Source organism: Elephas maximus, chromosome X (assembly GCF_024166365.1).
Source record: "Elephas maximus indicus isolate mEleMax1 chromosome X, mEleMax1 primary haplotype, whole genome shotgun sequence".
Lineage (NCBI taxonomy): Eukaryota > Metazoa > Chordata > Mammalia > Proboscidea > Elephantidae > Elephas > Elephas maximus.
This window is the reverse complement of record NC_064846.1, coordinates 159,450,203-159,472,042: the sequence shown is the minus strand read 5'-3', so window position 1 is coordinate 159,472,042 and position 21,840 is coordinate 159,450,203. Positions and strand designations below refer to the sequence as shown.

At 43.5% G+C, this 21,840-nt stretch overlaps 1 protein-coding gene across 5 annotated transcripts in view; it reads right to left on the bottom strand.

Annotated features, from left to right (window-relative positions):
- Positions 1-1,163: 1,163 nt before the first annotated feature.
- MAP7D2 (MAP7 domain containing 2) overlaps positions 1,164-21,840 on the bottom strand; it is a 142,241-nt gene continuing 121,564 nt past the window's right edge. For all 5 annotated transcript variants that reach the window (XM_049873257.1, XM_049873253.1, XM_049873254.1 and 2 more), the window contains 7 exons: positions 15,045-15,270; positions 14,207-14,311; positions 13,090-13,146; positions 12,138-12,216; positions 11,166-11,352; positions 6,770-7,038; positions 1,164-2,707 (listed from right to left, as the gene is read on the bottom strand). In XM_049873257.1, the coding sequence (XP_049729214.1) occupies positions 6,789-7,038; positions 11,166-11,352; positions 12,138-12,216; positions 13,090-13,146; positions 14,207-14,311; positions 15,045-15,270 (904 nt within the window). In that variant the 3' untranslated portion in view covers positions 1,164-2,707; positions 6,770-6,788. The remainder of the gene's footprint in view (positions 2,708-6,769; positions 7,039-11,165; positions 11,353-12,137; positions 12,217-13,089; positions 13,147-14,206; positions 14,312-15,044; positions 15,271-21,840) is intronic.

Here is a 21,840-nt window from a genome sequence, read left to right as displayed (position 1 = left end):
AGTTCTCACATAACTGTGCTACCTGACCAATGCTGGAGGTCATGCTGTGTAGTTGTGTCCAATGTAATGGATATACCTCTGGAAACACAGGAGTTCTTTACATTAAGCTTGCTTGCTAAATTTAGTTTATAAAAGCACTTGACTACTAGGAAATCTGTACGTAGTAAGAAAAACTTTAGAATGTTCACAAACTAGAAAGCGTTCTTTGGAATGACTGGCCATAACCGTTTTTGTTGCCACAATGGCTGACGGGCAGCACTGACATTTGGAAGGCAAAGCTTGGGGTATTAAACATCCTGCAGGTTTTAGAACAGTACTGCACAAGGAAGCTACGATTCATGAGCTACAACTAACGCACTGTCAGAGGCCTGAGTGTGGGAAGCAGAACATCCACTCCTGCGCCCTGACTAGAGGCTTTGTCAGCAGAGGTGGGTGGTGAGCTGCACTGACTTGAGCCCTTGGTTTTGGAGATGTTAGCTGAGAGGTTTCCACAATGGTTCCATCATCCTTATTCTGGTTCTGGCTCCTGGTCTTGGATGGCGCTGGCTGTGGGTAAGTCCTTGAATTAGCAACAAAAAAGCTGGGTTTTAATTTACTTGAAAATAAGGGTCACTATCCCCATTATGGAGTCCTGGTGGCCCAGTGGTTAAGAGGTCGGCTGCTAACCAAAAGGTCGGTAGTGCAAATCCACCAGCCACTCCTTGGAAATCCTAGGGGGGCAGTTCCACTCTGTCCTATAGGATCACTATGAGCGAGAACTGACTCGACGCAACAGGTTTGGTTTTTTTTTTTATCCCCATTATAATTTTGTTTAAATATGAAAATTGCTATACAAAATGTTTTCATAGATTACATAAGCTTAACTTCATCTAGAAATACCTCTGCCTCAGTGGTATAAAAGCTGAGGAATTTTCCTGTACTTAGATGTTCATCATGTTCTAGGGAGAGCTGATCACTTAAGAACCTTATTTCTACAACTGGCTTTACTTGAACTAACAACAGAAGAACTTTTTAATGAGTTTGACAGGGAAAGGACAGCCACATAGGCTTTTTGTTTTGTTGTTTTTTTCCCACGTAGATTTTTAAAACCCTGATTTGGTTTCAGCACGTTTCTTCATTGAGCTTACGTACACAAACACAACACTAGCAAGCCATCAGACTCTTCCATGGAAATGTATTTCACGTTAAACACAGTGTACACATCATGCAAAGGAGGCATTACCATGGTCACCATGGCGCTGTGAGGTACAACAGATCATAACAAAACATTTAGCAAAATCCGCTGTAAGATGGCGAGGCATTTTTTTTGAAAGACAGACCCATGCTATCACAGTCTGTGTGCGTGTCATACAAGGGATTTCTTCCCCTGATATTCATCAAGATAAATGGCTCTGAAACATTGGAGACATGTATTTTATTTAGTATATATACATACAGAGACATACACAGTTTCCATAACTAATAAATTCTTAAATTGTAGCTGCTTTTAAAAGCACATGAACAAGATATCTATTGAGACTTCTTTATACCTCCTGGTTGCACACCTCTCTCAGAATCATGGATCTTTCCAAACCCCTCATTGCATAAGTAAAACGAAAAAAAGTTTCAAAGAAAAGATCATTTTAATCTGAACGTTACATTTTTTTTTTACCACAAGAAACAAAATTAAGAGAAAATACCATTATGTGGCATAAAATATGCGGAGCATACCTTCTAGTGTCACCCCCCTCATTCAGATATTGTTCCGTTACAGTCTGTGAAGGTGACATATTGAGTCCAATTCGGGTTCCCTCATTTCAGAGCACTATGGTTTTCATTTGGTCCTGGTTTGATTAGTGTTGAGCAAATACAAACAAATCCACAAACAAAACCCCCAAGATCCAAGAGAAAAACCATAGCAACACCATGAAAACCAACCAACTACTTGTACATGAGACATGTCATTTGTTCATTCATTCAATCCAAGAGCCATTCAATGGTTTGGAGTGACTAGTTTGGAGATTTTGAGTTGCAACATGAAAAGACCTTGCTATTTTCAGTTGCCCATGTATATGAGAATAAACATAATAGAATCAAAATCATTATACACTGTTCAATTACTTCCTTACTCAACCAGGCTCTCTACTTTAGCCTCCAAAGAGTACTATGGGGAGATACATTTTGCAGGTGGCTAAGCTTAATAATAAAAAAGGGCTTCTTGATAGTACCTTCCAACAAAGACACTTGGGATAAGGGGAGGGATTCTGAATTTCTTCTTTTAAACAAAGACAGGGAGATATGCAGCTCAAGTTCAGTATACATTTAAGTAGAGTTTGCGTAAATGTATAGAATATTTACAGGAAAAGTTATCTAAATGTTAATCCGTGCCAACTTTGGGAATAAAGATGGTTATAAAGTCAGTTTCCAAGCTAGAATCACTTAGGTCACTGAGAGGATCACTAGGATACTAGAGAAGTACAGGAAGTGCTTTATTAGCAGCTGAAGCTTCTAAATAGAACTGGAAAATGAAACTTTGCTAAAGCCCAACTAGGCAAAAGTCTCAAGGTTTCTACCAGAGTGGCCAGTGTTTGACATACTACCTAGGAATACAGTTACATTTAGGTCTAATAATTTGGAATCCAGTGGTTAAGGATGACAAAAGCTTCTTTAGACAGGGCAGCAGCTCGGACACAACCACCAGCAGCTTCATGGGAGCTCCAAACACCACCTGTGTCAATTCAAAAACAAAACCAAGTAAGACCAATGAATTCATGATATCTATTCTCTCGCAATAAAATCAACACATGGTATGGTACTTTCTACAGGAACCCTGGTGATGCAGTGGTTAAGCGCTTGGTAGCTAACAGAAAGTTCAGCAGTTCAAACTCACCAGCCACTCTGCAGGAGAAAGATGTGGCAGTCTGCTTCTCTGAAGATTTACAGCCTTGGAAACCCTATGGGGCAGTTCTACTCTGTCCTATAGGGTCTCTATTAGTTGGAATTGACTCGACAGCAGTGGGTTTTGGATTGGATGGTACTTTCTAAGGTACACTCAGTGGTGTAATCAGTTAAGTGCTCAGCTACTAACCAAAAGGTTGGTGGTTTGAGACCACCCAGAGGCACCTCAGAAGAAAGGCCTGGGGACTTACTTCTGAAATATCACAGCAATTGAAAACCCTATGGAGCTTGGTTCTACTCTGGCACACATGGGGTTGCCATGAGTTGGAATTGACTCGATGGCAACTCGTTTTTATGGTACTTTCTACCTTCTTGACACAGTGGCTGCAACAACGAACTAAAGCATAACAACGATTGTAAGGATGGCGCAGGACCAGGCAGTGTTTCATTCTGTTGTGCATAGCGTCTCTATGAGTTGGAATTGACTCGATGGCACCTAACAACAACAAATACCTTCTTGGTAATTTTATTTTCCTTAGCTCATTCAACATTTCTCAACAGAAGTGCTATACGGCATTTTGCGTAGAACTATTCTTTCAGGTGGGCCAAATTTTCCTTGTGCGGGACTGTTCTAAAACCTGTAGGATGTTTAATACCCCCAGCTTTGCTTTCCAAATGCCAGTGCTGCCCCTCGGCCATTGTGACAACAAAAACTGGCTACACATTTCCAAACACCCCCTAGTGCGGGCGGTACCACCTCTAGCTGAGCTGAATTTGAGAACCAGACTATGTCACAAACGAAAACATGCAAGCAGTGTGAATGAAAGTTTAGTCAAGAGCTTTCTCTCTTTTTGAACAGGTACTTTGCACTTTTTAGTTAGAGATGTGGGAAACAGATTTGAGGATCCCTGAATACTTCCCTAAGACTTGTGGATTCTCTGGTCCCACTGGAATAGTGAGGTGAGTGAACTGAAGGGGAGGCTGATTCAGTCTAGGTACGAGAATTAATATTAATTCTAATATTAATAGAATTAACATTAAGCCATATAACTGTCGGAAACCCTGGTGGCATAGTGGTTAAGTGCTACGGTTGCTAACCAAAAGGTCAGCAGTTTGAATCTGCCAGGCGCTTCTTGGAAACTCTGTGGGGCAGTTCTACTCTACTAGTATATGGTCGCTATGAGTCAGAATCGACACAATGGCAACAGGTATGGGTATGATATATAACTGTCAGGGAAAGACTACTCAGGTGAATCAGGAGTTTTTTAAGCATTCAAGAAGGCAGCTACTCTTCCAAACCATGGATGGTTTTCCCTAAAAATAACCTGTCATGCAGACCATCTCATGTATGATATGACCACAACTGCTTTCCCAAGAACTGAGAGAAGTGAACTCTAAAATGTATTGTCTACAGGCAACAGCTGAAGAGAGGTAGAGAAAACTCTATGAAACACAGTAACCTCACCTCGGCCATGTGGTCTCCCCAGCCATTTTCCTCACTTGAGAAATACAACCAACCAACCAAACAAAAACAAACCCATTGCTGTTCAGGCAATTCCAACTCACAGCAATCCTTCAGGACAGTAGAACTGCCCCACAGAGTTTCCAAAGAGCAGCTGGTAGATTCGAACTGCCGGCCTTCAGTTAGCAGCCGAGCTGTTAACCACTGCGCCACCAGAAGGACAAACTAAATCATTTCAAACATCACTAAAAAATAGTGACTGGCAGAATGCTGAGGATATAGAAGTGTTTTTCAGAGTCTAAAATAGGAGAAGCAGTTGGAATTATTAAGTTATGAAAGGATTTGATTACAAATTTGAGTTATGTGGTTTTATTATTCAAATACAAATCACAAGTGTGTGTAGTTACACAGGTAGATACATATGCATATATGTGTATAGGAAGGCACATGGAAGTATATGTGGGTGCATCTGTAGGCATATGCTTGTGTGTGTGTGCTGCATATATATTCATATATATAAAGTAATGCACATGGGGGCACAGTTACAGATATTTCCCAGACATAGCCAAATACTTCAGAGGATTGGTTTACTAGGTTTGAAGGGTTAGGACCACGGTCTCATGGAACAACTCAGTCAACTGGCATAACATAGTTCATAAATTCTACGTTCTATATCCTATTTTGGTAAGTAGCTTCTGGGATCTTAAAAGCTTGTGAGTAGCCATCTAAGATGTAACTATTGGTCTCTACTCATCTGGAGCAAAAGAGAAAGAAGGAAACTTAAGACTCAGAGAGGAAACTAGTTCACAAGGCTAATAGCCCACATGAACCCTCATCTACCCTAAGACCAGAAGAACTAGATGGTGCCCAGCTACCACTACCAACCATTCTGACCAGGAATACAATAGATGCTCCTGCATACAATGGGAGAAAAATGTAGAATGAAACTCAAATTCCTTAAAAAGTCCAGATTTATTGGACCAGTAGTTACTAGAGGAAACCCCAAGACTATCGTCTTGAGATACCCTTTAAAACTGGAACTGACACCACTCCTGGATGTCCCTTACAGCTAAATAACAGGTTGGCTCATAAAATAAGCAATATCACCTGTGAGTACTGAGCTCTTTTAAATAATCACCCTTATGAGATCAAATGGTCAACATGTACCCTAAAGCAGAGACGAGAAGGGGTGGGGGCAGGGAAGCTAGATTAACGGAAATGGAAAAACCAGAATGGAAATGAGAATGTTGACACGTTGTGAAAAATGTAACCAATGTCATTGAACAATACGTATAGAAATTGTTAAGTGGGAACCTAATTTGCTGTATAAACTTCTGCCAAAAACACAATAAAATATTACATAAAAAAAATTATCCCCACATTGAAGTAAATCCAATACGGGATGTGTATAACTAAGTGCACATACATGCAGAGTGTATACAGCCCATAGATACAACTTCTTGAATGACAATAGCTTCTAGAAGCACTTTGGTAAGAAAAAAAGGCCAAAGGTAGGAGAAAACACCTTCAGGGCATACAGTGCAGTTCTTCCCTCCCTCACTCTCCCAGGTATGATCTAAGAACACATATTTGCTTTGCTCCCTCACTCTCCCAGGTATGATCTAAGAATACATATTTGCTTTGGGAGAATCTAGGACCAGTTCACAGAACATTAAGTCATTTGGTCCAACACAATGACATATGAATAATTCAACATAGAATACAGGATGTCACTGAGTAAAACTAGGGGAAAATTCATTTTATTAACAGGGCCTTGCAACACTATAAAAGCATTCTAGCCTTGCCTCCAAGAAAGGTGCTACTCAAGACTGACCATTGGTCTAACTTTCAGCCTGGGCTTCTCAACCTTTTTATCCATACCCTACCAACAGCAGAGCCAGGGCAGGGCACTGAAGGCTCTTATCCAAAGGATTCACTTGAAATCTATCTCAAGTCCTGTGTGTACTGTGGTATATACCATAACCTATTTGCGCTGGCATTTTTCAAATAAAATGGACCTTGCAGGAGGCTGAGTGATGTGCATCCTAATTTCTCAAACCCCAAGTAGAGAGTGATGGGCTTAAGAATATCATCAAAAGGCTATACCTAAACCCCAAGAGTATGGCCCCTGGACAACCTTTTAGCTCAGTAATGAAGGCACTCCTGAGGCTGACCCGTCAGCCAAAGACTGGACAGGCGTATTAAACAAAACAAGGCTAAAGGGGCACACTAGCCCAGGGGCAAGGACTAGAAGGCAGGAGGGGACAGGAAAGCTGGTAATAGGGAACCCAAGGTTGAAAAGGGAGAATGTTGGCATGTCATGGGGTTGGTAACCAACGTCATAAAACAATATTTGTACTGTTTAATGAGAAGCTAGTTTGCTCTGTAAACCTTCGTCTAAAGTATAATTAAAAAAAAAAAAGACTGTACCTTTCGTTAATTGGATTAGTCAACAGAAGGTGTTCAGAGTATTTTCTTGGCCAGGACTGTTAAATCCTTCAATCAGGTTTTTGTTACAGTCATCCAGGCTGAGATTCTCACTGGATCTCTTGGAAAACGCTGGGGGGCCGGTGAAATCTAAGAGATCTTGAAGTGCTCGGGCATTACCAGTTCCATTTTGGTCCAAAGAACCTCCAGGAATCATTTCACTCACTGGTGAAAATTCTGGGATGGAGATAAGCTCTTCTTTTGAAACAGGACTAGAAGAGATGAAAGAGAAAAAGTGGTGGCGGGGGGAGAGAACAAGAACTAAACATAACATTCTGGAGCCACTGAGGCCGGATGAACCTCTGAAACTATTGCCCTGAAAAAAATCTTTCAACTTTAAACCAAAAATATTCCCTGAAGTCTTCTTAAAACCAAACAATAGTTTAGCTTAACTACTAAAGAATGTCTGCCTTGACGGTACAACCACGGTGGAAAATGGTATGGCTCCTCCTGAAAAAGCTAGAAATAGAAATGCCACATGATCCAGCAATCCCACTCCTCGGAACAGATCCTAGAGAAATAAGAGCAGCTACATGAATAGACATATGCACATCCATGTTCACTGCAGCATTGCTCACAATAGCGAAAAAATGAAAACAACCTTACTGCCCAACAGATGAATGGATAAACAATATGTGGTACATACATATTATTTAATGGGATATTACGCAACAATAAAGAATAAAGATAAGTCCGTGAAACATAACATCGATGAATCTGTAGGACATTATGCTGAGTGAAATAAGTCAATCACAAAACAACAAATATTGTATGATGCCACTTTTATAAAAAATCAAGAATAAATACACACAGAAAGCAACATTCTTTGATGGTTACCAGTGATGGAAGGGGGAGGGAGGGAGAATCACTTACTAGATGGTAGACATGTGTTAATTATGGCAGGAAAGGCAATACACAATATGGGGGAAGTCAGCACAATGTGACCAAGGTAAATGAAGACACCGGAGGTATGCAAGAATAAAGGAGAACTATGGTAAAATGCTATAACACACAATTTTATAAAAAACAGGAATAACAACCAAAAATTTGTGAGCGGTTACATAGGTAGATATGCATGCTACATAGGTGTGGGAAGGTGTATGGGAGTACACGCATGTGCACATACAGGTACAGTTGTGGGCATTTGTATATACATATTTGTATGTGCTGCATATATATTCACATATATAATAGAGCACAAAGGAGGCATAGTTATATGGAAACTTCTTAGACATATCCAAACACCTCATGGGACTGAGTTACTGGGCTTGAAGGATAAGGACCATAGTCTCAGGGGACAACTAGGTCATTTAATTGGCATAACACAGGTCATAAACATAACGTTCCACATCTTAGTTTTAATGAGCGGCATTTGGAGTCTTAAAAGCTTGCGAGCAGCCATCTAAGATACAACTATTGGTCTCCTCCCATTCGGATCAAAGGAGAGTGAAGGAAACCAAAGACTCAAAGAAGCAATTAGTTCACAGGACGAATGGCCCTCGAGAACCGTAGCCTCCTCTAGCCTGAGGCCAGCAAGAATTAGATGGTGCCTGGCCACGGCTACCGATCTATGACAAGTGACACAAAAGAAAGTCCTGGTTAGAATGGCAGAAAAATGTAGAACAAAACTCAGGTTTATAAAAAAAGACCAGAACTATCTATATGAGGTCACATTGACAAGAGCAACTCAAAAAATTAGACAGGAACCTTAGGGAGCAGCAAGTTTATGTTAATGAGAGAGGAACAACTCAGAAAAGGAAGGTGAGAATGGCTGCACAACCTGAAGAACGTAATCAACGTCACTGAATTGCATGTGTAGAAACTGCGGAATGGTGTATGTTTTGCTGTATATATTCTCAACTACAAAATACAATTTTTAAAAAAGAACTATGCACAATATATTAATTCTATTTGTAATTTTTTTGTTATACAACTTTTTTTCCTGTGGAAGATGGATTTTGAGTCAAAGTTTATGTATAACACATTGTGAAAAATACAGAGTTGGTTCAAACCAAAGAAGTTGGTGGCCCCCAGGCCCCTGTGAATGAGAACAAGGGAAGTGGCCTGAGCAGGGCTGGGAAGCTCACAATGCCCAAAGCTGTCCATACTTCTGCATTTCCATATACAGGGAGAGAAAAAATAAAAACCGGAGGCACTAGCACTCTTCTACAGAGAAGCAAAGCACTTCCAGAACCTTCAAAACGGGAAACCGAACAGCAAGTAAACACTCAAAGCTAAAGTGAGCCGAGGAAGGGCAGACGTGGTCCTGGGGGCTCCAGGTGTGGTCCCCAGAGGCCGCGCTGGTGCTGCCTTCCCAGCAGTGTGGCCTTGGGCAAAGTGCTTCTCCTTCCCAGCCCTGGTTTCCTCCCCTGTGAAATGGGAAGAATCATCCCTTCTCCTTAACAGAGCGCCTGTGAATGTGAATGTGATGGTGCCAGAGAGAGTTTGTGTGGAGCTGCCACCGAGTGAGTACTGAGGTCAGGTTAGGAGCCCTTGGTGACGACAGCCACCACCAACCAGTCATCTGCAAAGTGATACCCCCTTTGTTATCCACTGCTTCCCCTCTCAAGTGAGGATTCCAACCCACTGTGACTTATCCAGCTCCTGCCCAGCTGAGCCTGACTTTCTCTCTCCTTTTTTCCCTAAAGATGGAAGGAGGAGTGTCATCACTGTGTCAGCTATAACCCAGCAAGAGGAAACCCAGGCTCAGATGAGTGGTGGCCTGGGACTTTAGGCCATGTCACCAGGAGTCTCTCTTAACAGCCAAAGTAAGGCTGTGGCCAGGCTCTTCAGTTCTCTTCCTTCCTGAATAATATCTTAGAGAAGAATCTACAAAAACCAGTTGAGCTGCAGAAGCTCAGAGGCTCTGTCTCCTAAGCACCTTAACCCAGTTAAGGGGCAACAGGTGCGACCTAAAGCACTTGCCATGCCTGGAGCTTGGGTACACTGCCTCATGAGCAGAAACACCCCACCCATCTCCACCTTTCCCTATCTCCGTTCCCCAGGGTTCAACAACTGGTCAGAACATGGGAAAGAGAGGCTACCACAAACTTGGGCACTGGCTCCCAAAGTCATTTCTCTAAATGCAGAGGTGGTGACAGGGAGAACTCAGGGCACACGCAAAGCCTTCACTTTCTTGAATCCTGGTCAATGCCATGTCTTGTGCCCTGACCCCAAAGACATAAAAAAATAAGCACAGTGGGCTCAGCATTGGCAGGGGGAGGTATGTTAACACTTCAGATGCCTCAGTTGTCTTCTCTGGGGGAAGAGGGCAACAGAGGAAGTCTGTCATGATGGGTGGTGTGGGGAGGCAAGGGCTGAAGGTCCTGCTATCAGTTTTAGGGGCTCATTGGATGCTGGGTCTTCGCATATCTAGTTCGAGCCCAGGGCAGGATGAGGAGGGATATTTACAATCAGTGTCCTACAGGATAGTGTCCCCAGACCAAGCTGAGAACTCCTGCCAAGGAGGGAAGGGGAAGCTTTGGCAGGCTGGACCACTGGCTGAGTGTGTACAGAATATAGCAATTCCCTCCTGACTCCCAGACCCACCCCCAATCCATGGCCCTGCCCTGGGCAGTCGGTGTCCAGGCCTCTGGCCCAATTCCATGCTGAGTTGTCCTTTTGTCTAGGATTAATCTGCCAGATGATGTCAAACACAAACATGGTTCCGGTTTAAGAATTCCTTAAGTTTTTAGGATTTGAAAGCAAATTAGTTCCTCTCTCAAGTCTCCAATTACAAGTTTACTTAATTATGAGACCCTGGACAAAATGGAGCCCATGGGTGCCTGCTGAGATCCCCTTTGCCCAGGGGTGCACTGTCCTCCAGCTGCTGAGAGAGGTGACTGCTAAGGGCTCACAGCTGCCACCCTTTCTCTGGAGAAATGCCTTTGGTGGTGAGGAGCTCCCGTGCCCAGGAAGTGATACCTGCAGCCCACCCTGGGTAGCCCGCAGTCAACAACTCACAGATACACTGGTACAAAGCCCACCCCCTTATCTCCAGGGGGTAACTCTATGGTAGAAACTCGTCCTCCAGAGCCCAGAGGAGCAGCTGAGGCCACATTCTTGCTTAGCGCCTTCCCCTGCCCCGTCCTGCTTCCCTCCCCGCACTTCTCCTGAGAGCTCTCTCCCAGTAAACCACGTGTTTTAGAATCCCTGCCGCAGGCTCTGCTTCTAGGGAACTTGACTTGAGACGCTAGTATTGTATCACCAACAGGTTTCCTGTAACATCAACCAAACCTACGTTGTATGATTTGATTGTGTAAAAGATGAAGAAACCAACTAAGAGGGTGGAGGTACTGGAGGAAGAGATGAGGGTTAAATGCAAAAGAAATGGACATACCTCACGTCCATAGACTGAACTTCTTCAGTGGAATCATCCAGACTATTTGATTTCCCATCAAGACTGTCCAGATGAATAAATCCTGCAACTGGTTTAAGCCCATTAGTGAAAATATCTCGGGGAAAAGATTCTGGGGCAGTGCGCCCTACACCATTCACTTCCTGGCAGGTGTTCAATCCATTGATTTCTAATTGAGAACACAAAGTCATTATGTTAATTATAAAATGTCCCAAACAAATAACAGAAGACATATATATATATATATATAAACAGTGGAAATATATATATGTATATACATACACACACACACTCTCATATATATATATGTCGAGGCAATTAATTTAATCCTTTGCTTTACATCTTTTACCAAAAAGCCCACAAATAATCTCATGTAATCCCCCCACACACAGGCGAGAAGACAAATTACATTATCAGTCTGTGCTGGACTCATGACACACCCAGGAAACTTCACGTCATACACAGCACAGCCTCCCAGGCTTTGGATAGCATTTTCTTGAGCCACAAAGCAAAGGAGAAATGTGAAGAGTGACTCAGCTGGAGACACCTCTCCTGACTTTGGCCGCTACAGAATACTCAAACCTAAGGAGTTTAAAAAAGATGCACTAGAATATTTCAGAACCCAGAAGTCTGGAAGACAGAAGAAACCTCCAGAAAGAAGCAAGTCAGGTCTTCATAAAACCTGCCCTGCAGGTAAGCTCCCTGGAAAGCATCATGGGAAGGCAAACAGCCTGTATCCTGTGCTGGGTTTCCCGGGACATGCTCAAACCTGGTAGTCTTTAAAATGGAATCAGACAGGCCCTGGGTTGCTGATACTTGTCCAGGGGAAGGAGATTGCCCATGCCCCTTCCAGCAACAGCACTCTTAACCCATAAGTGGTACCCCCTGCAGGAAGCTTTAAATGAGCCCTCCGCTGCTGCAAGGGAGCACCCGAGAACCAGACCTCACACTCACCAATTTTGTTCGGGACAATTGGTTTTGTCTTACTTTCCACACACACAACAGGCGGAATCCCCACTTTAGGGTCTTCTTTCTGAAAATAAATACACGGTGGATGAAAAGAGAGAAGGATGCTTTACACAGATAAGAGAGATATAAAAGCACAGGATATATTTGGAATCTTGTCGGGTCATTTGCCTGTTCCATGTTCATCCTGTGAATCTTCTAAGCTTATTGCAAATCAGCCATGCTTCTCTTACTATCACCATTCTCTTTTTGATTCAGGGACTACTGTGCCTTTAAGGAGCCCTGACAGTGCAATGGTTAAGCGCTCGGCTACTAAATGAAAAGTTAGTGGTTTGAACCCACCAAGTGGCTCCATGGAAGAAAGACCTGGCGATCTGCTCCTGTACAGATTACAGCCTAGAAAACCCTATGGGGCAGATCTACTCTCTCACATCATGTCACTATGAGTCAAAATCGACTCAATGGCATCCAAGAATAACAACACTGTGCCTTTTCCCGCACCTCCCTCACCCCCATTTCTCTGAGAAAATCTTTTATCCGTAAAAAGTTACCACCGCCCCGTCTCTGAAACATCTCTGTTAGACTCCTCTTTCCTTTGAGGCACCTAAAACAACCAGTTGCCGTTGAGTCGACTCCGACTCATGGCGGCCCCATGTGTGTCAGAGTAGAACAGTGCTCCATATTGTTTTCAATGGCTGGCTCATCTGGGTGGACTTGAACCTCCGAACTTCTGGTTAGCAGCTGCCTGTGTTAACCCTTTGCACTACCTAGGGACTCCTTGAGGCACCCACACCATCTTAATTTAGTCAGCAACAGAGTAGGGAGAATTTGTTTTTTTTTCTGGCTAATCCTCTCCAAGACCTACATTTTCTAGAACGTATTCTGCCATTCTTTTCTACTTAGCACATGACCTATCAAAAAGGTACCCTGAGTTGCCTACCTTCACTTCTGGAGACACATCACTCTTCCTTGTTCTCTTCATGATTTCATCTATTCTCTGAAAACCAAAAAGAATAAAGCAGAAATCAACAAGACCCAAAACATATAAAAGTAGTTGGATCTACACGCAGTTTCACATTTTTCAGAAAACTAGCAAAAGAAAAATGTTAGCAGACAATCATCAGTATAGATTGGTTTTGCAGATGTACACCTCTGGTTCTGTGAACAAGGTCAAATGCTTGAGAAGTTGACTAGTATGCATCTAGTATCAACATTCAATTTATATCCCATCTCTCTCCTTCCTCTCCTTAACCCAGAAACCCAGTTCCTCTCCTTAAAATTAGGTTACCTTTAATTCAACAAATCACCACCTGTCCCTCAAGATGACCACCTTACAGAAAGTGAGGGTGAGGTATAAGTCAGGAGGAAGGGCACAGATTGGTCTCCCAGCTCCCAGGCCTATAGCAGTACCAAGCCCAGGCTAGACCTAGGGCACATTAGAATGGCCTTTACAATCAGCCTCCGTAATCCAACTCTATCCATAATTACATTAAATATAAATGGACATAGACACTCCAGTTAAAAGACAAAGACTGTCAAACTGGATTAAAAAAAAAACTGACTATATGCAGTTTACAAGAGACACATCTATAAGAACACACATAGGTTAAAGGTTAAAGGATGGGAAAAGATTCACCATGCAAATATTAATAAAATAAAGCTGACATAGGAGATTTTAAGACGAGAACGTATTACTAGAGATAAAGAAGGGCATTTCATAATGATAAAGAGGTCAATTCAACAGGAAAATTTAACAATCTGTAATATATATTCACCTAACAAAAGGGCTTCCAAATACATAAAGCAAAAATGGACAGAACTAAAAGGAGAAACACATAAATCTATAACCAGAGGTGTAGCTTTTGACATTCCTTTCTCAGTAATTAATAGAACAAAATGACACAACAATAAAGATATACAAGATTTGAACAATACAATCAATAAACTTGACCTAATTGACAATTATAAGAGCACTCCACTCAACAACTTCAAGATAGAACTGGACTTAGTTCTTATTCTTGCCTCATCCTAAGTCCTCCTGATCCCTCAGCCCTTACCTTCTTCCTCTCCAGTCGCTCCTGCTCAATCTGCAGCATTATCTGTTCTCTTTCTAGACGCATCTGCTTAGCTGCTTCTTGGGCCTTTGCTTCTGCTGCTTCTTTCTAATAGAAACAGGTAAACCAAGGCACAAGCTTTATTCAGCTCAGAAAACACTGTACTACTTCCCTAGGGCCTGCACATGTTCCTTCAACTCATCATCTTCCCCAAAGTGGGTGCTGTTTCCATAGTCAATACAGATTTACCCAAGCTGCTCTACAATGCAGCAGACACGGTTGGTGCCCCACTCATACATTCTTGGTTCACTGTGCAAATTACGTGCAGACAGTTCTCACGTGCAACCAAGGTCTTCCTGTATCTGAGGGTAGTCCCTGGCCATGGAATGTGCATGTGGCTGGAAGTTTCAGGAAGTTAACTCCCCCATGAGTGACCCTCAACAATAAGCAGCAGGAGTTGGTGGATAAATACCCCAGCTTCCTCATCCCTTACAGGGGCAAGCAATTATAAGGCATGTTCCAGTCTCTCAGAGGGTCCCAGTGGCCCACAGTAATCCATTCGTCAATGTGTTCTTTATTGGCTTTCCAGTCACTCTGCAACCAGTTTCCTGGGATTCCTTTCCAAAATCTATTCCAGAGTCTGTATTTGGGGGAACCCAAGGTGATATATGGCAAATATTTATTACCAACTTCATTTTTTTCCCCAAAATAATTTATATTTTCTAACCAGTCCAGGCAGTTAAAAAATCTCAATGAGTCGTCCAAATCTAATGAATTTTACCTAATATCAACTAAAGCCCTTAAAACACAAGGAACGTCTATCTAAGGACTCATACTGTACCTGCTTCTCGATCATGGCTTTTTCTTGCTTTTCTTTTTCTTGGTTTTCCTTTTCTTGCTTTTCTTTCAACAAGAGTTCCTCCTCAGCCTTCCGCTTGGCCGCCTCTTCTGCCTTTATTTTCTCTTCCTCTTCCTGCCGCTTCCTTTCCTCTTCCTGTTTATGGGCTTCTTCTTCTAGACGAAGTCTTTCCTCCTCTGCCTTTCTTTTTAATTCCTCTTTCTCCAGCCTTTTGAGGACATAATTGCTGTTAGAAGAAGAAATGCTCAAAAGGCCAACTGCCAAAGAACTGCTGTGCACTGACAGCAGAGAGCCGTGCTCAACACATGAACGAGCCCGTGCACTGGAATTAGTATCCACTAACTGAAACGACTTATTCCTCCCGGAAATCTACTCAACCTAGAGTTTGCGTACTTACCAAAAAAATAAAAACAAAAGAGTTAACCAGCGTTGATTTTAAATTCTATAAGACACAGATGTTCCCCTGTCAACCTACAAATGATCACAATTAGATAGGAAGCCAATCCCATCATTCTTATTTAAGGACCATTCTTAAAAAAAAAAAACACAAACAAAAAAAACTAAGCAGAATAAATATTTAAAATTGACTTAAGCTAGAAAAACCTGGAAGAGTTTCAACAGCCAGTCAGCAATTTAAGAGCAATGCTTATGAGCTTAAAAAATTCACTTTGGGTTCTAATTGGTATGTGACTCCTGAAGCAGGAAATGGAAGAAAACGCTCAACAGAAACTTGACATTTAATATAGAAATTAAATAAAAAAACACCCATTTTCCCAATCTTTAAAAATCTATTTTAGCTTTTATTCTTTGCAGTATCAAAATTCAATGGCATTTAGACATCTTTCATCCACAGATGAATAGCTGACCATAAAGAGCTCTAAGCAGGGGGGAAATGCTGTCAAGTCTGAGGGCTTTTTTTTTTTTTTTTTAACATTCTTCATTCTCACAGGGATGCCACTTTCCTCATCTATAAAAAATGTGGAGTCATACTTACCTTTGAGTGTTACTGACTGCCAATATGACATATGGGTAGGACCTAGACTGCATTCTGAATGTGCCACCTGCTATGTGATCTTTGGAAAGTCACTCAAAAAAATTTTTTAACTGTACTTTAGATGAAGGTTTACAGAACAAACTGGTTTCTCATCAGTTAGTACACATATTGTTTTATGACACTGGTTAACAACCCCACGACATGTCAACACTCTCCCTTCTCCACCTTGGGTTCCCTATTACCAGCTTTCATGTCCTCTCCTGCCTTCTAGTCCTTGCCCCAGGACTGGTGTGCCCCTTTAGTATTGTTTTATGGCCCTGTCCAATCTTTGACTAAAGGGTGAACCTCTGGAATGACTTCAGTACTGAGCTGAAAGGGTGTCCAGGGGTCATATTCTCAGGGTTTCTACAGTCTCTGTCAGGTCAGCAAGTCTGGTCTTTTTGTGGAAAGTCACTCAAATTTTGACGCTCATTTAAACATTGGGGCTAGCTATACTACTCCTCCACAGCGTTACTGTGAGTTAAATGCAATAATGCATGGGAAGTACTTAGCCCAATGCCCGGCCCTCACAGGCCCTCAAATGTTAGTTTGTTAGATGATTCCTAGCCCCAGTGTCCTTTTAAGTGCATCTAGAAACCTGCGTTTTTCAGAAATTACCTTTTTTTGGGGAAACGTGTCACTTGACTTGCTGGGGTGCTGTTATACTGCTATAAAAAGGTCAAGGTTTAAAAAGAGATACTTCCATCTTAATAGTTTCAGGAATTGTGAAGGCTAATACCCATAATAGCCTATGAAATATTTTCAAAGGTAAACAAATACATTAAAAAAAAAATTCGCTCAAGACAGTGCAACACTACACAGATAACAAATTCTGTATTAGCAGAAGGTGCCGTGCCGAAAAGCATTGCTGGCACAACTGAAATTGTTAAAAAATATTCTGGAGAACTCTGGAGAAGAGTAATATAAGCCCTAATCAGAAAGAAATTCCAGTTCTCTTAGATTCCTCCGTGAAAGACTAAGCATATCCAATGTAGGATTATAAAAAATGGACATGTTGGTAACAAGATTCATCCAAAGGTTAATCAGAGCACTGTTTCATTTCTTACCCCTTTTTTAGGGAGCAAGTTTTGACTGTCCCAGAGCAGTTAATACAAAAAGGATAAATCGTGTATTAATGAATGCACAAACTAAGTCATAAAGGACACGTTATCTGCATTTTCCTTCCACTTTTCCCATTAGGACTTCAGAGGTACTCAGATGCACAGATGTAGTAACACATTCTTGTAGGCCCCAAATCTCCATGATGCTCAATTATCACCCAAAACAAATTCCTCCCCATAGTCCCCTTAACCCTTTTCATGGTGCTTCCATGGAAACCTCGTTCTCTTGTAAACAAAATTCCCTCCATTAACCATGCTTTGTTTCCCCCAAAAGAAGGTAAAAGCTGGTTTCCCCCACGTGAAACCCCAGGTTTCTCAAAATCCTCTCCAGGGATGAAGATTCTTTGCCTGCTCAAGGGGCCAGAGGGAACATGGATTTTGTTATCTCCCCACCGCTCCTTCCATTATTACTGACTTCCCTCCAGAGTTCACCATAACTATGTGCTCATTACCTTTCCTCACCAACCTAGTGGAAAGTACCTGAAAACTGAGCATCGCTGTCATCGTTCCGCACTACACCCCTGTACCCGGCCACTGGGGTGTGTGGTTGTCTCTGCCCCCAGCCCCTCACCCCTCTGGCACTGCCCTTTCCCACCTTGCCCCACTTCACGGCTGCATGCTCAGCCTTTCCATGTGCAAGCAGGTAGACAAGTAGACGGGTTTCATTGTACTCTTCTTGTATGCTTAAAAATTTTCATTGAAACGAAAGTTTGCCTTCAACATCTTAAAAATTCTGAATTCCACCTCTGATTTGATCTCAAACCATCCTTCTGCTGCCTGTTCTCCTGACCTGGCCATGGTTAGCACTGTCCAGCCAACTTGTGTCTGCTTCCCTCTTCTCTTGGTGCCTACTGGCCCTCTGGTCCCCTCCCAAGTGTTTCTGGGATGGCATGGAGACCACTCTGATTCCCAACTCCAGGTGTGGGTGACCCTAGGCCCAAGAAGTGGTGAGAGTGAGGCACACACAAGCCTCGACTACCACACTCCCTCCTTTTATACTCATCCCTCAGGTCCCTATGGGGAGTCCAACTCCCCACCTTTTCTTGATCTTCATCATCCTTCTCCAATCAGGTTACAGAGAAGACTGGGCCACCTGCCTGGGCCTTCACTCCTCTATGGCATTACTACTTAGATGCAAAGGACTGCAAACTCCTCCACTCGTACTATTATTAACTCCATGCCCTCCCTGGCTCCACGTCCCTTCCATTATCCCCTCTCTTCCTTCCATTGCCAGTGTCTCCCTTCTACACACCCCTCTCAACTGTCTGCAACAATACGCATGGTTCACGTGTGCCAAACAACTTTCCTAGGCTCTCTCTGTCTTGCCTCTCACCCATGAGCCTCTTAAAGTCCAGCTGATGTGCAGTGCTCCAGCCTCTAACCTCCTGCGGTCTGGCTTCTGTCTTCACTACTCTTCTCAAACACGTTCCTACAAAATCATCTCCTGAACACCAAGACTGATAGCCTGTCCTTAGCTCTCGGATTGTCCTGGCATTAAATGTACCTGCCTTGATGAGAGGCTGCGTTGCCCTGGCTCCTTTCTCTGGGACTCTCCCCTGCCTGCCCTGGTATCATCAAACAACCTGCTACCTGGAGGGTCCGCCAGCGAATAGCCAGGTCCAAGGGGCCCTGCCTTAGGAGTTCTGTGGCTCTGGACCGAGTGCAAACACACCCACTCTTGCTCGGACACTGAGCCTCAGCCTGGCTGCTTGCAATGCTCATGGAGGGCTGCCTGACCTCAATGTCTTTCCACGTGTGTCTCTGTGTCTATTTTAGCTCTTAACATGACTTTATGTGATCCATTTCTGCATCCCAGCAAGATCTCTTGCTTGCTACTTGCTGTCAGTGCCTTCCCCAGAGGTGGGCCCAGATTCTAGCATTTCTTGCCCTGACTCTAAGAATCTCAATTTACACCTGGAACCATTTCAGTGACCCAGCAGCTATGCCCTGTTCTCCACGCTTCCAACAGAGCCCCAGTGTCATTGCTGGCTGGGACTGGGCCAGCTTTTGCTCTTCTTCCTAGGGCCTGGTTGTCTGGGCTCCTGTCAGCCCTTCTGCTCTGGGTAGTCCCACCATCCCTGAATTGGATGGCATTTCCCTCGCCAGCTTGCAACAATAATTGGGCTTTCCACAGTTTCGCTTAAGTGGCTTTATTATTCTCTATTTTCTCTAATTTGGCAACCACATTTCTGTGGCTTTAACTATTGACTCTAAGCACAAAACAGACGTGAGGATGATCTTATTCCAAGAGATGTCCGCTGTGTTCCAGCCCCAGGCTGTCTGGTACCTTCCTTTCTCACCTCCCACGTGGGGCTATGCAAAGCTTCACATTCTGGCAAGAGAGAGGAAAACTGTTTTTGGGTCAAGTGTATCACTCTGATTTTTACCTTGGGTCAAATATATTGTTCTAATTTGTACCAAGGCCCCAGGCTTCAACCCCATGTTTCCAATCACCTGGATATTTTGTAGTTTAGTTTATCTAAAGTCAGATGGATGAACTTTATCCTCTGAAACCAAGTCCCCCTGTCCTCCCTACATCTATTACTGGGTGTGCTGTTCTCCCATGTCCTTATGGTCAAACCTGAGTATCGGCTCTGGATCTGCTGTTTCTCCTGAGTTGTGAAAGTCTGTAGACTTGAGCTGGAAAACCTGGCTTGAATTCACCTGGTCTTTCCAGTTCTACTTGAGCATTACTACCTTAGCCCTTGCATTCTTGTAACCTCCTAGTGCAACGGTCTCCTTGTTGGGCCTCCCCCTCCTTCTCATCCTTCCTAGTACATGTACTGAGTGCTAGGAACTGGGGATCCCAAGACTGTATTCCAGGCTTTTAAGGTGTGTACTCGGGGGAACAGGCCTGGAAACAAATGAGGCTGTTAGTCAGTTGCATAGCTGAGCTCAGGAAGGGTACAGAGCAAGAAGGAGTCTGTTCTATCCCAGGTGCAGGGCCAGAAAAGGCTATGGAGAGGGAGCAAGGTTTGACATGAATCTTGAGAAAGGAAGAGGTGTCCGTGCCCAAAGGCCCATGAGTCCACGTAAGGGCACAGCAGAAGCAAAGATTTGGGGGTATGAGTGGTGTGATGAGGGAATACCAGGGAGGTCTGCATGCTGGCACCCAGGGTGGGAGGGAGGTGGGAGAGATGGATAGTGCCTGCTCATGGCAGGCTCTGACGGCCTGTTGATGGGTTTTAATGGATTCTGTGGTCAGGGGAGTCACTGGCTTGTTTTAAGGATGGGAGCAGGACAATTACACTTATTCTAGAAAGGTCACTGTGGACATAGTGTGCATAGTGGACAACTTGGGAGCCCAGAGCAGGGAGATGAGTTGGGACGTTACAGATACAGTCCAGGTAAGAAACAGCAGGGGCAGGAGCTCAGGCAGGAGAGGAGAGCCGTAGGGAAAGGGGAAGGACAGAGATGCTAATGAGGCAGCCATGTCCAAGCCAGACTGGACTTGACAACTGTTGGGTGCGTGTGGAGGGGGAAGGAAAGGGAAGAGTTGAGAGTTGGCGCTGAGACTTGTGACTTGGCTGTCTGGGGAGATGGAGGTGCAGATCTCGTAAAAAGAAGGCTTCCGGGAGAAAGACAGTAAGTGCCACTTTGGACATGCTCAATTTGGGATGCACGTGGACATGCACAAATGAAAACGTAAGGCAGTTAGAAGTATGGGCTCTATATTTTAGACGAGCACTGTCCAAAAGAAGTTTCTGTACTGTCCAATATGATAGATTCTAGGCACATGTGGCCACTGGGCACTTCAAATGTGGCTAATGTGATGGAGGAACTAAATTGTACTTGATTTTAATTAGTTTAAATTTCAATAGCCACATGTGGCTAGAGGTGACCCTACTGGACAGGGCAGCTCTAGAGAGGGACCTGGCCATTGGCACAGAGTCAGGAGTCATCAGAACACGTGTGGTATTTAGCACCTGCCTTGTTCCAGAAGGAAACCCTGGTGGCATAGTGGTTAAGAGCTATGGTTGCTAACCAAAAGGTCAGCAGTTGGAATCTGCCAGGCGCTCCTCGGAAACTCTACAGGGCAGTTCTACTCTGTCCAATAGGGCCACTATGAGTCGGAATCAACTCGACGGCAGTGGGTTTTGGTGGGTTGGTTTTGTTCCAGAAGGTGTTTAAGGTTTACCAAAAAAAAAAAAAAAAAACGAAACTAACAGATAATAAAACAAGGCAAAGGGAAAATGAGGACAGAAAGAGAGATAAGAGCAGGGTTAGTTAGCACAGCAAACGCTCAAACCATGAAACTCTTCGTGATATGATGGGGGCAATGGCAGAGTAGGAGGGAGCCATACTGTTCAGGGAAGCTCTTCAAGGGAGAAACCAACCAAGGACTAAGGGCTGGGATGGGGAAGTAGACAGAGGAGACAGAGAAAGAGAGGCCAGAGAAGCAAGAGAAAGCTCCACAATGTCAAAGCCAACAAACAAATCTACTAGGAATCTGGCAATTAGGAGGAAGGGGGGTGTGAGTTTGAAGACTGAATTTGAGTTGACGAAGTAAAGGCAGGGAGTACAATCGATTCGTTGAGGACCTGGGCTGTGAAGGAAATGTGTGCGACAGAGAGAAAGGGTGGTAGTGGGAAGGTAAAGAACTTCACCTTGTGAAGCACACAGC